Below are 13802 nucleotides of genomic sequence, written 5' to 3' on the forward strand. Positions count from 1 at the left end.
TGATAAAGAAATTACAATATTATGAAAGGATTCTTCTCTTACATCTTCTTCTATGTTTGATCTTGTAATCTCTTTCCACACACGGTTCAGGACGTTCTTCCAATTTTCTGGTATTATTCGTGTGACAGCCTCATTTACCAGCCCCTCTGTGTCTTGCAACAAAGGGTTTGTTTTGCTACGCAACATCTGCATTTATTTGAGCCCAGATGAGTTAAATTGCATTGTAATGGCAGTGGTACAGTGGAAGACTTTGTGGCTAATGTATCAATCACATAATGCATCTTCTGTGTCTTGTAAAGTTTCACTAATTCCAGAACCTCTGTTCTCCATGTATTCTGTGCAAAGCCTATTTTATTATCTTTCAACCAGCTGACTATTTTGTCTCTCCCTGCAGCAGGCGTTGATGCCTTATTTAATTGTTCAGAATGGTAAGGTGCATTATTCATTACAAGAACACTGCCAGAACACGTTTGGTAGCAAACAAGAAACAAACCAGTCTTTGAATGTATCTGCATTCATCTCCTCACGGTAACCGACAGTTTTTTTAAAACTGAATCATCATAACACCAGGCACAAAACTGTTCATAGAGCCAGCACAGACTATAATTAGTCACCCTTTCGTACCAGTTGGCACACTCTTAGTTCCTTGGCACACATCGTCTGTCCGTGCGACGGAACGTGCGTGACGCATACTGATCCAAATGCAACTCACACAGGAAATGACATCTCCACGCTACAATGTCTCCGCGTTCCATTAATACCTTTTGCTCGTGCAATTTTTTTCAAAGCAATGGAGAAACTTGTCGTTCTGCCTGTGAACAAACCACTGTCCGACAGTGATGCCGTCAACTTTTTAAGTGTCGGATACTCTTCCCGCTGTAGTACGTGTATGTGTGTTGCCCGATATCTCTTCCTTGACTTTCCAGGCATCACAATAACAGGGCTCAAAGGTGAATTGGCAGCCTTTTTATCATCTGTGACTCTCTTCACTGTAGAGATGTTCAATGCTTCTGCGACTGACAACCACTTCACTCACTGATATCAAGCTCCCACCATCGTCCCTTTCCCTTTCAAAGTAAACACGCAATTTGTATATAAATTCGCGTGCTCAGGATTTCAGTGTAGCTCCTTTCGCAAAAGCCCTCTTCTCTGCACTACCGGTAGCCATTTTCCACTTATACACACTGCAAGAAACTCACAGAACTAGCAGAATGCACACATAGACACAAAAACCTGAAGGTAACATGTGGTGCAACTGACCGAAAGCAGCAGTCGCCCAGCTCTACGGCAACACTGGGGCATCGGCAGGGTAACGTAAAAAATAGCTTACAATCTGACCGGTCGTCATTTATGCGTGAAGCACATGTAAACTGTCAGAGCTCTTCTCTCACTGTATGGAGTATAGTTCTCTACATTTCAGTCACATGAAATGCCTTAAGGAAATCATTTTTAAATGCTGTGTGTGACTGATTTAATGGTCGATTGATTGATTGAGAGGGTTACAGTACTAAATGGCGAGGGCACCAGTCCTGCAATTCCAAAGTTACAAACGGAAGAGAAAGAGTCTGCTAAAAGTGGAGAGGAGTTAAACTGCAAAACGAGGAAGTTAAAACACACAGTAGAAGGTGTAAAAGGGTCATCCAAATCTGTGAATTGGGAAAAACAGAGGGCTTTGAAAGGAGGAGTGGCTACGGGTCCCTGATCGAGAAAATACGAAGAGAGACTCCACCACAACCACCCTACCCCCGATCCAGTCGTAAAGCAAAACCTTACATCTGAAACCACTTTCACAGAGAAACTGGCCCAGTTCAACCAGCCGTGAATTGTCTGCTAATATTAAATGTAAGGAATCTGGAAGACTATACTTAGAACGAAGAACCAAAAGAAGGGGACATTCCACCAATACATGTGATATCGCCAGAGGGGCTCCACAACCACATTGTGGGGGTGGTTTGTTACGCAAGAGGAAGCGACGAGTGAGCCCGGTACGGCCAGTGCGTAGACGGCATAAGACAGTGGATGCCTCCCAAGACGAGTGGAAGGAAGGGAGCCAAATTGCAGTAGTCTTCTTGACTGTGCAGAGTTTATTACTGGGAGCCATAGAGCACTATATCTCATTTCAGTTTTGGGCAAGGAGAGATTTGACGTAAATCCCCATATATGCAGCTGGAATAATGAAAGGGAATAGGGGATGGGGGATAAGTAACTGTTTCTCTACCCAAATTGTCAGCCAATTCATTCCCTGGGATGCGCACAACTTGGGACGCAGAGAGAGGCCACTGAGCAGCCAGCGTGGCCAAGGGCAGAGAGCAGAGACCAAAGGGTGACGAGAGTAGCATCAGTCGACAGCTGCAGGCTGCTCATCAATTCGGTACAAATTAAAACACTGGAGGCAGGCCTTTCTGAATATGTGATGTTCTAAGCCAGTAGGAGACGTGAAAGTGTATCCCGCCTCATCTATCATCTTAGAACCATTAATGTAAAATATGGTGGCACCCTGAAATGCTGCAAGGATGGCACGTACAAGATGCCAGAAATCACAGGGGCAACAGAGACCTCAAGACCACGGATCAGGTCGGTCCTAATCCGTGGTCTAAGCACCGTCAATGTGAGGGAGATGGGAGGAATACACGGGGCGCACGGCGCACTCTAGTTAGTGGAGACGGTAATCGCTACGGGGGGAAGTGAGGCGCATTCCAACTGGCAATCCCACACGAGGGCAGTTATCAGGAGGGAGACACCCCTCATTTGCAAAGAGGAAGGGTACACAGGGTGGTCAGCGAACTGGCAAATGGCTATTATGTAATAAACCAGGAGTTTGCTCCATTGTATTTGTAAAGAGGGAATCCCTGCTTCTGTGAGGAGACTCGCCGGAACTAGTGCAAAAGGCACCGACAGCCAGACGCACCCAAAAATGGTTGACAGGGTCAGGTACTTGCAGAGTGGAAGGAGCTGCTGAGTCATAAACCTGACTGCCACAACCTAGTATGGACAGGACTAGAGCACAGTAAAGAGAGAGAAAAGTGTCACAGTCTGCACCCCAATATGTGTGGGCCAGGAGGCAGACAGCATTAAGTTTCCACACGCATGTAGTCTTTTGGTGGCAAATATTGGGCAGTCGTGTCAGATTTTTATAAAAAATGAGGCCCCAGAAGTGGGACGTGTTACATCGAGGAGCCGGTCGCCTAAATAAAGTTCTGCGTCGGGCCTACCGTGGGTCGATGACAAAACTGCACAAACCGTGTTTGGGAGGGAGATAATTGGAAGCCACGGGAGATGGCCCACACAGAGGCCCGTCGTATGGCGCCTCTGAGCCGGCGCTCGGCAGATGCTACCGAGTGGGAGCTGCGCCAGATGCTAAAATTGTCGACGTACGACATCTGGATAACCACGGGTCCGACAGAGGTTACGAGCTGTGAGAAATAGTGTGACACTTAACACAGAATCCTGTGGGATACTGTTCTCCTGAATCTGAGGGGCACGGTGTGAAGTGCCAACTGGAACTCTGAAGATCTGGTGAGATGAACACTTGCGGATAAAAATCAGAAGGGGATCAAGGAGCCCGTCGTGGATGGTAATTAAAATGTGATGTCATCGAGCCGTATCGTATGCCTTATGTAGGTCATAAGGTTAGTAAAAGCCTGTCTGGTTGCTGTTTCCAATCTGAGTAAGTGGCCAGTTGAAGATCGTTCTCCCTTGAAGCCACACTGATACAGAGACAAAAGACCCCGAGATTCCACTACCTAACAAAATCTGAAGCTAACCGTCCTCTCGAGCGGTTCACAAAGTACATTTGTCAGGCTAATCGGGCGGTAGCTGTAGAGTGACACTGGGTTCTTCCTGGGCTAAGGACAGTTGTTTCGCGGCCGTTAGCCACTAGTCACTTGAATCAGCAGTTGTCTTGTGACAGCCAGAGCGAGAGCACCAGCAGCAGCGAGTACTGTTTGTATAAAGCGTTTATTTTGCATTTTGTTTACGACCTTCCACTAAGGAAGGGATTCTATTAGTGTTTATCTGCTCTGCATAGTAACTAACAGTTCTTGATAAAACTTTACGTAGTTTTCGTGTTAGATTTCTTAGTGTTTTCTTGATCGTTTAGAACAGAAAGCGCCCTAAAACCGTCTTTTGTTTGTTTCGCGGCCGTTAGCCACTAGTCACTTGAATCAGCAGTTGTCTTGTGACAGCCAGAGCGAGAGCACCAGCAGCAGCGAGTACTGTTTGTATAAAGCGTTTATTTTGCATTTTGTTTACGACCTTCCACTAAGGAAGGGATTCTATTTGTGTTTATCTGCTCTTCATAGAAACTAACAGTTCTTGATCGTTAGGAGAGAAATTTATTTTGTACTTATTTGCTGCGCTTAGCTTTTAAATAGTTTTTCTGGGAAAACCTAGCGTAGTTTTCGCGTCTCGTATTTCAGTGAGTGTTTCTTGATTATCAGAGTAGCTCATCAGAAGATTATCTTGGGAATTTGTCACCGTATAGAGTAGGGTAAACATAGTCATGTGTAGGGACTGTGGTTGTTGTGAGCGGACGCAAGGAGAATTGGCCACTCTTCGGGGGCAGGTGGAGGCTCTGTCTGTTAGGCTCATCGAGCTCGAGGCGCAGGCGTCGGCTCGTAGTGGCGTTGGGACAACTGTGGTGAGACCTATGCCTACTTCGGTGGCCTCGGAATCACATGGAACCCCTGATGTCGCTGCGTCTTCCGGCAGTGAGCATCTTACCGGTCAGCCATCACTCCAGGGTGAATGGCGGACAGTGGTGGGCTCGCGCGTGCCTGGCCGAAAGGCGTAGGTGGGATCTGGCCGCGTGGCAGCTGCCTTACCCCTTTCCAACAGGTACGGGGTGCTTCCTAGTGGTGATGACATCGTTTCCGAGCCACCACAGGATGCCTCGCCTGTTGGGCCAGTGGCCGATTCTCCGGCAAGGTCCCGACAGTCACAGAGGGCGGGCCTATTAGTTATAGGGAGCTCCAACGTTAGGCGGGTTATGGAGCCCCTCAGGAAAATAGCGGGTAGGTCGGGGAAGAATGCCAGTGTGCACTCGGTGTGCTTGCCGGGGGGTCTCGTCCGTAATGTGGAGGAGGCCCTTCCGGCAGCTATTGAACGCACTGGGTGTGACCGGCTGCAGATAGTAGCACATGTCGGAACGAATGACGCCTGCCGCTTGGGTTCTGAGGCCATCCTTGGTTCCTTCCGGCGGCTGGCTGATTTGGTGAAGACAACCAGCATCGCACGCGGAGTGCAAGCTGAGCTTAATATCTTTCAGCATAGTGCCCAGAGTCGATCGCGGTCCTCTGGTTTGGAGCCGTGTGGAGGGTCTAAACCAGAGGCTCAGACGACTCTGCGACTATAACGGTTGCAAATTCATCGACCTCCGTTATTGGGTGGAGAACTGTAGGGCCCCCCTAGACAGGTCAGGCGTGCACTACACACCGGAAGCAGCTACTAGGGTAGCAGAGTACGTGTGGCGTGCACACGGGGGTTTTTTAGGTTAGAGGGACCCCCCCTTGGGCGAAACGATAAAATACCTGACGGCTTACCAGAGAGAACATTATCATCGTTGATAAAGAACGTCCGTCCTCAGAGACCAAAAACAGGAAAAGTTAACGTAATATTGGTAAACTGCAGGAGTATCCAGGGCAAGGTTCCTGAATTAGTATCTCTTATTGAAGGAAATAGTGCGCATATAGTTTTAGGAACGGAAAGTTGGTTAAAACCGGAAGTGAACAGTAACGAAATCCTAGACACAGAATGGAATATATACCGCAAGGATAGGATAAACGCCAATGGTGGAGGAGTATTTATAGCAGTAAAGAATTCAATAATATCCAGTGAAGTTATTAGCGAATGCGAATGTGAAATAATCTGGGTTAAGTTAAGTATCAAAGGTGGGTCAGATATGATAGTCGGATGCTTCTATAGACCACCTGCATCAGCAACCGTAGTAGTTGAGCGCCTCAGAGAGAACCTGCAGAACGTCGTGAAGAAGTTTCGTGATCATACTATTGTAATAGGGGGAGACTTCAATCTACCAGGTATAGAATGGGATAGTCACACAATCAGAACTGGAGCCAGGGACAGAGACTCTTGTGACATTATCCTGACTGCCTTGTCCGAGAATTACTTCGAGCAGATAGTTAGAGAACCAACTCGTGAAGCTAACGTTTTAGACCTCATAGCAACAAATAGACCGGAACTTTTCGACTCCGTGAATGTAGAAGAGGGTATCAGTGATCATAAGTCAGTGGTTGCATCAATGACTACAAGTGTAATAAGAAATGCCAAGAAAGGAAGGAAAATATATTTGCTTAACAAGAGTGATAGGGCACAAATCGCAGACTATCTGAGTGACCACCATCAAACGTTCATTTCTGAGGAAGAGGATGTGGAACAAAAATGGAAAAAATTCAGAAACATCGTCCAGTACGCCTTAGATAAGTTCGTACTGACTAAGGTCCAAAGCGAGGGGAAAGATCCACCGTGGTATAACAATCATGTACGAAAGGTACTACGGAAACAAAGAAAGCTTCATCATAGGTTTAAGAGTAGTCGAATCATAGCTGATAAGGAAAAGCTGAACGAAGCGAAAAAGAGCGTAAAGAGAGCAATGAGAGAAGCATTCAACGAATTCGAACATAAAACATTGGCAAACAATCTAAACAAGAACCCTAAAAAGTTTTGGTCATATGTAAAATCGGTAAGCGGATCTAAATCCCCTATTCAGTCACTCGTTGACCACGATGGCACCGAAACAGAGGACGACCGAAGAAAGGCAGAAGTACTGAATTCAGTGTTCCGAAACTGTTTCACTGCGGAAAATCGTAACACGGTCCCTGACTTCAGCCGTCGCACGGACGCCAAAATGGAAAATATTGAAATAAACGATATCGGAATTGAAAAACAACTGCTATCACTTAGTAGCGGAAAAGCATCCGGACCAGACGAGATACCCGTAAGATTCTACAGTGATTATGCTAAAGAACTTGCCCCCTTTCTATCAGCAATTTATCGTAGATCTCTGGAAGAACGTAAAGTACCTAGCGACTGGAAGAAAGCGCAGGTCGTTCCCATTTTCAAGAAGGGTCATAAATCAGATGTGAATAATTATAGGCCTATTTCGCTTACGTCAATCTGTTGTAGAATAATGGAACATGTTTTATGTTCTCGTATTATGACGTTCTTAGATAATACAAATCTCCTTCATCATAACCAACATGGATTCCGCAAACAGAGATCATGTGAAACTCAGCTCGCCCTATTTGTCCAAGAAATTCACAGTGCCGTAGACACTGGCGAGCAGATTGATGCCGTATTCCTGGACTTCAGGAAGGCATTTGATACGGTTCCGCACTTACGTTTAGTGAAAAAAATACGAGCTTACGGAATATCGGACCAGGTTTGTGATTGGATTCAGGATTTCCTAGAAGAAAGAACACAACATGTCATTCTTAACGGTTCAAAATCTGCAGATGTAGAGGTAATTTCGGGAGTACCGCAAGGAAGCGTGATAGGACCTTTATTGTTTACAATATACAGAAATGACTTAGTTGACAACATCGGTAGCTCCGTGAGGCTATTTGCAGATGACACGGTTGTCTACAAGAAAGTAGCAACATCAGAAGACTCGTACATACTCCAGGAAGACCTGCAGAGGATTAATGAATGGTGCGACAGCTGGCAGCTTTCCCTAAACGTAGATAAATGTAATATAATGCGCATACATAGGGGCAGAAATCCATTCCAGTACGATTATGCCATAGGTGGTAAATCATTGGAAGCGGTAACGACCGTAAAATACTTAGGAGTTACTATCCGGAGCGATCTGAAGTGGAATGATCACATAAAACAAATAGTGGGAAAAGCAGGCGCCAGGTTGAGATTCATAGGAAGAATTCTAAGAAAATGTGACTCATCGACGAAAGAAGTAGCTTACAAAACGCTTGTTCGTCCGATTCTTGAGTATTGCTCATCAGTATGGGACCCTTACCAGGTTGGATTAATAGAAGAGATAGACATGATCCAGCGAAAAGCAGCGCGATTCGTCATGGGGACATTTAGTCAGCGCGAGAGCGTTACGGAGATGCTGAACAAGCTCCAGTGGCGGACACTTCAAGAAAGGCGTTACGCAATACGGAGAGGTTTATTATCGAAATTACGAGAGAGCACATTCCGGGAAGAGATGGGCAACATATTACTACCGCCCACATATATCTCGCGTAATGATCACAACGAAAAGATCCGAGAAATTAGAGCAAATACGGAGACTTACAAGCAGTCGTTCTTCCCACGCACAATTCGTGAATGGAACAGGGAAGGGGGGATCAGATAGTGGTACAATAAGTACCCTCCGCCACACACCGTAAGGTGGCTCGCGGAGTATAGATGTAGATGTAGATGTAGATAATTATACTGTCTCGTCACTGCAACGGGAAAGCATATGTGAGCCAAACGCGATTTAAGGGTCTGAGGAGATGTTGCCTCTGGGTAACATCCAAGTGTTGGATCATCTGGTTGTGGATGGAATCTGGACTTGGGGCCTTGTCACATGAAGAGATAAGAGCCTGCAACAATTCCCACTAGGTGATTTCCTGTCAGCGAGATCACAGTTTGTAGTAACTGACTGGAAGCCATCGAGTAAAACAAGTGATTTCTCATGTTCCTCAAGGTAGTGTTACAAGTTCTCTGCTGTTTATTCTCTATAAATGATTTAGGAGACAACCTGAGCAGCCATTTCAGGTTGTTTGCAGATGATGCAGTCGTTTATCTCTAGTAAAGTCATCAGCAATAAATCAGCCAAATGTAAAAAATTACAGTTACTAACAACTTACACGGGAAGGAACAAATAGAAAATGTTGTTGGGAAGACGAACCAGAGATTGTGATTTATAGGCAGAACATTTAGAAAATGTAACAGCTCTACTACAGAGACTGCCTTCTCTACGCTTGTCTGTCCTCTTTTGGAGCGATCTCGAATCCTTACCAGATAGGATTGATGAAGTACGTCAAGAAATTAAAGAAGTACAGCATGTTTTCTATTATCGCAAAATATGGGGAGAGTCACTGACACGATACAGGATTTGGGGGACATCATTACGACAAAAGACCTTTTTTTGTACTGGCAGAATCTTCTCACAAAATTTCAGTCACCAACTTTCTCTTCCAAATGCGAAGATATTTTACTTACACTGACCTACATAGGAGAAATAATTGTCATAATAAAGTAAAGAAAAATCAGAACTCACATGGAAATATATAGGTGTTCTTTTTTTTCACACTCTGTTCGACATTGGAATACTAGAAAATTATCGTAATGTGATCTAATGAACCCTCTGCCTGGAACTTGAGTGTGATTTTCAGAGTATCCATGTAGATGTATATTTAGAAGTCTGACAGATAGTTGACTCTGAACTGTATCAATTTGTAATACTTTGCAAACAGTCATCATACGAGATGTTCTACAGCTGTACAAGTTTGAAGAATGTACGTACATCTTCACGGAGGGACTTCCGTTATTTGGTAGGTCACCGTACACAGATAAGACAATTTCTATCTCCGACACTGGCCAAACTTCACAGGAAATGAAGAAAGAAGATATCGAGTGGGGAGGTATACTCCAGAAAAGATAGTCAGTGATTTCTGATCTGTACACCCTAGTATCTGACTTTTACAGGATAGTCCCCCTCTGAATATTTATCGACACAGCGGGGGGCATATGACAACATACCTTAGTTTTAATCTGCAGATTTATAATCGAATATTGCAGTAGCAGTCCTACAATATGGTCTAATACTTTGAGTTAATATTAAATTTAAGACTTTTATGTAGGAATAACCTCAGTTACAGAAACCTGCAATACATATATTCTCACAGTCTGTCATCTGTTTGACGGAACATATTTTACCACTAAACAGTTTACAGCAAATAGTGAAATTGTTTGTGGTTTACTTACCTAGCTGACCATACTCGGGACATCCAAACGAGTGGAGCACACCCTTGCAGTCCAGTACGACGCTGAACTCGCCCCCGCAGCAAACTTTCACCACCGGAGGGCCTTTGTAGCTCAGCTGCAGACAGCGACAAATCAGTACACAACTGAGACCATCCGAGAACGACGAAGTAGAGCGAGAAGTCGAGCAGGAGGGTCACGGTTGGGATAATTCGGGTATAATGAAACAACATTTTTAAGTTTAATGGCTTATAGCTTATTAGTGATACAGGTTTCCTGCCCATTCTTCATATGTTAGCAATGTTACCCTCTATAACCATTCTATTTTGTCTTCAAGTATGACGACCCTTTCTTATCGTAATAAAACGACCCCGAGTTGACCTCTACCCAATTTATCCCGCAGATGGGGTAATTTATGTACAAAGTGTACTATTCGAGTAATACGTATTTAAACGTTCTATTATGCTACAATTACCACAACCACAGGAAAGAGCAGGTCCACGAAACCCGTGACAAAGTACAAATATCTAAGTTTTGAAAAAGTTTGGTGAGAAATCACTAATGTGAGTTACATGACAAGATAAACAAGTAATTCTACTTCACGCAACTAACATACATTTTAAATAATTAAGATCAGATTCAAAAAACGCTTCAACTATTTTTCCTAAATCAATCTACGTTATGTCATTTATCTTTGGGAAAATGTAGCAATGACCATTCCCCTTGCATCTGGTTTCGCTTGTGTGGATCTTGTGCTATTACCTGTCCCCTGAACTCATTCACTATCTATAACATTCAATGCACTGAAACCCACGATCTGACCATTATTTCTGAATCTGAGTTAATTCTTGTTGTACAACCGAGGATTTTTTCCCTCATCACTAGACCTAGCAAAGACAGCCTAAGTGTTTTTATGCAATGTTGAATTTTTTAGCAGCAGCTTACACTGACACTACCTTTTTCACTACATTTCCGGCCTTCTCAAGATCGCTCGAATCGTACGTGGATGTCCTCTTCGTAACATACGATCGTGCCACGATCTGGAAAGGACGACTGAGACAATTGTCCACCCTAACCTACAATTACACCCAAATTACCTCACATTCTTGATTTTAATTTATTAACAAACTATCAATGATATATTACTAACTTAATTATAAGTATTAAACGTATACATATTTCAGTTTGGTTACTGTATTGCAGTCGGTTTCTCAACAGCAACTGTTTAATTGTATACCTTCATTGCATTATTAAGAAAACCAAACTCTCATTTCAAAACGGCATTATCACTAGGACCAACACAAATTGTTAATACGATGTTACAGCTGCATGTGAAATGCAGAATATATATTAAATTTGAGAATGTAGGAAGATTAGGTTACGAATTATAAAAAAAATTTAATTTACACCAATATTACCCCAATACACTCAAATCACCCCAACTGACCATATTGCACAAATGCTGGATAGGTCACTCAATGAAATGTAATCGGTTGGTGACCATTTGACTTTAATACAGTGCATCCCACACAAAGCCGGTAGACCTCACATACAACTGCAATGCCTCACGTGCCAGTTAATCATTTCTAGTCAAATTGCTTGTGAAGTGTTAGGAACCTCCATTTTTAATTACATATTCGTGTAGTACGTAAAGAAATATGAATGTTTTAGTTGGACCACTTTTTACGCTTTTTGACAGATGGCACTGTAACAGTCACAAACATATGACTCACAATTTTAGACAAACAGTTACTAACAGGTAGGTTTTTAAAATTAAAATACAGAACGTAGGTACGTTTGAACATTTTATTTCGGTTGTTCCAATGTGATACATGTACCTTTGTGAACTTATCATTTCTGACAACGCATTTTGTTGCAGTGCGATTACCTGTAAATACCACATTAATGCTATAAATGCTCAAAATGATGTCCGTCAACCTCGATGCATTTGGCAATACATGTAACGACATTCCTCTCAACAGTGCGTAGTTCGCCTTCCCTAATGTTCGCACGTGCATTGACAATGCACTGACGCATGTTGTCAAGCGTTATCAGTGGATCACGATCGCAAATATCCTTCAACTTTCCCCACAGAGAAAAATCCGGGGACGTCAGATCCGGTGAACGTGCGGGCCACGGTATGGTGCTTCGACGACCAATCCACCTGTCATGAAATATGCTATTCAATACTCCTTCAACTGCACGCAAGCTATGTGCCGGACATCCATCGTGTTGGAAGTACATTGCCATTCTGTCATGCAGTGTCACAGGTAGAACATTACGTAGGAAATCAGCATACACTAAACCATTTAGATTGCCATCGATAAAATAGGGGCCAATTATCCTTCCTCCCATAATGCCGCACCATACATTAACCCGCCAAGGTTGCTGATGTTCCACTTGTCGCAGCCATCGTGGATTTTCCGTTGCCCAATAGTGTATATTATGCCGGTTTCTGTTACCGCTGTTGGTGAATGACGCTTCATCACTAAATAGAATGCGTGCAAAAAATCTGTCATCGTCCTGTAATTTCTCTCGTGCCCAGTGGCAGAACTGTACAAGATGTTCAAAGTCGTCGTCATGCAATTCCTGGTTCATAGAAATATGGTACAACTGCAATCGATGTTGATGTAGCATTCTCAACACCGACGGTTTTGAGATTCACGATTCTCGCACAATTTGTCTGCTACTGACGAGCGGATTAGCCGCGACAGCAGCTTAAACACCTACTTGGGCATCATCATTTGTTGCAGGTCGTGGTTGAAGTTTCACATGTGGTTGAACACTTCCTGCTTCCTTAAATAATGTAACTATCCAGCGAACGGTCCAGACACTTGGATGATGTCATCCAGGATACAGAGCAGCATACATGGCACACGCCCGTTGGGCATTTTGATCACAATAGCCATACAAACACGATATCCACCTTTTCTGCAATTGGTAAACGGTCCATTTTAACACGGGTAATGTATCACGAAGCAAATACCGTCCACACTGGCAGAATGTTACGTGATACCACGTACTTATACGTTTGTGGCTATTACAGCGCCATCTATCACAAAGCGAAAAAAGTGGTCCAACTAAAACATTCATATATCTTTACGTACTACACGAATATGTAATAAAAATGGGGGGGGGGGGTCCTATTTTAAAAAACGCGGCTGATATCTGTTTGTGACCTATGGCAGCACCATCTAGCAGGCCAACCATAGCGCCATCTGGTTTCCCCCTTGAAGCTAGACGAGTTTCGTTCTTTGTAGTTTTATTTCGTGAGATATTTGGCCCGGTCACTACCAGTGGACCACCCTGTATACCTGCTCCGGTGAAACATTACACTTGAGAGTTCACATTATGTCAAGTTAGGGTAGCTATCCTGCAACGGCCTCTATGCACATAGCAGATGACAAGGACTTCCATTACATCTCATAAATGTGAGCTACTGAGCAATGCTCAGGTAATTCTGGACTACTAAATCTTAGAATAAATGTTGCTGATTTTTTCCAATTTACATCGACTCTCCTCATATAGTTCTGCACCTTTGTTATGCCCATATTTTTCCATTCTTCACGTAACTGTGCCCTTACTAAAGTTGAGGGTGTTACGAAACTCTGCCTCGACTGGGTAGTCACCTGAGGCCTTACATCCCGAAAGGTCGGATACTCTGTTTGAGTTAGCAGTTTCAGCTATAAGTGTTCCATTACTTTTCTTAGGGCCGCAGCAAAACCTTCCGATGCCTTGTGAATATAGACAGGAGAGACCTTCTCAAAGGTTCCCTCTTCTTTCTCGATTACAATGAGAGTGTTACAGCATTTTAATGCCACGATTCTGAGATTTATTTTTGGGAGGACTGACGAACA

The 13802-nt window shown here is 43.8% G+C and overlaps 1 protein-coding gene across 1 annotated transcript in view; it reads right to left on the minus strand.

The window, feature by feature from the left end:
* The window catches only part of LOC126212992 (protein RCC2), an 87717-nt gene that overhangs the window by 45594 nt on the left and 28321 nt on the right, over positions 1-13802 (minus strand). Inside the window, exon 5 of the mRNA XM_049940534.1 lies at positions 9949-10063. Within this exon, the coding sequence (XP_049796491.1) occupies positions 9949-10063 (115 nt within the window). The remainder of the gene's footprint in view (positions 1-9948; positions 10064-13802) is intronic.

Source organism: Schistocerca nitens, chromosome 11 (genome assembly GCF_023898315.1).
Source record: "Schistocerca nitens isolate TAMUIC-IGC-003100 chromosome 11, iqSchNite1.1, whole genome shotgun sequence".
In the NCBI taxonomy this organism is placed as follows: Eukaryota; Metazoa; Arthropoda; class Insecta; order Orthoptera; family Acrididae; genus Schistocerca; species Schistocerca nitens.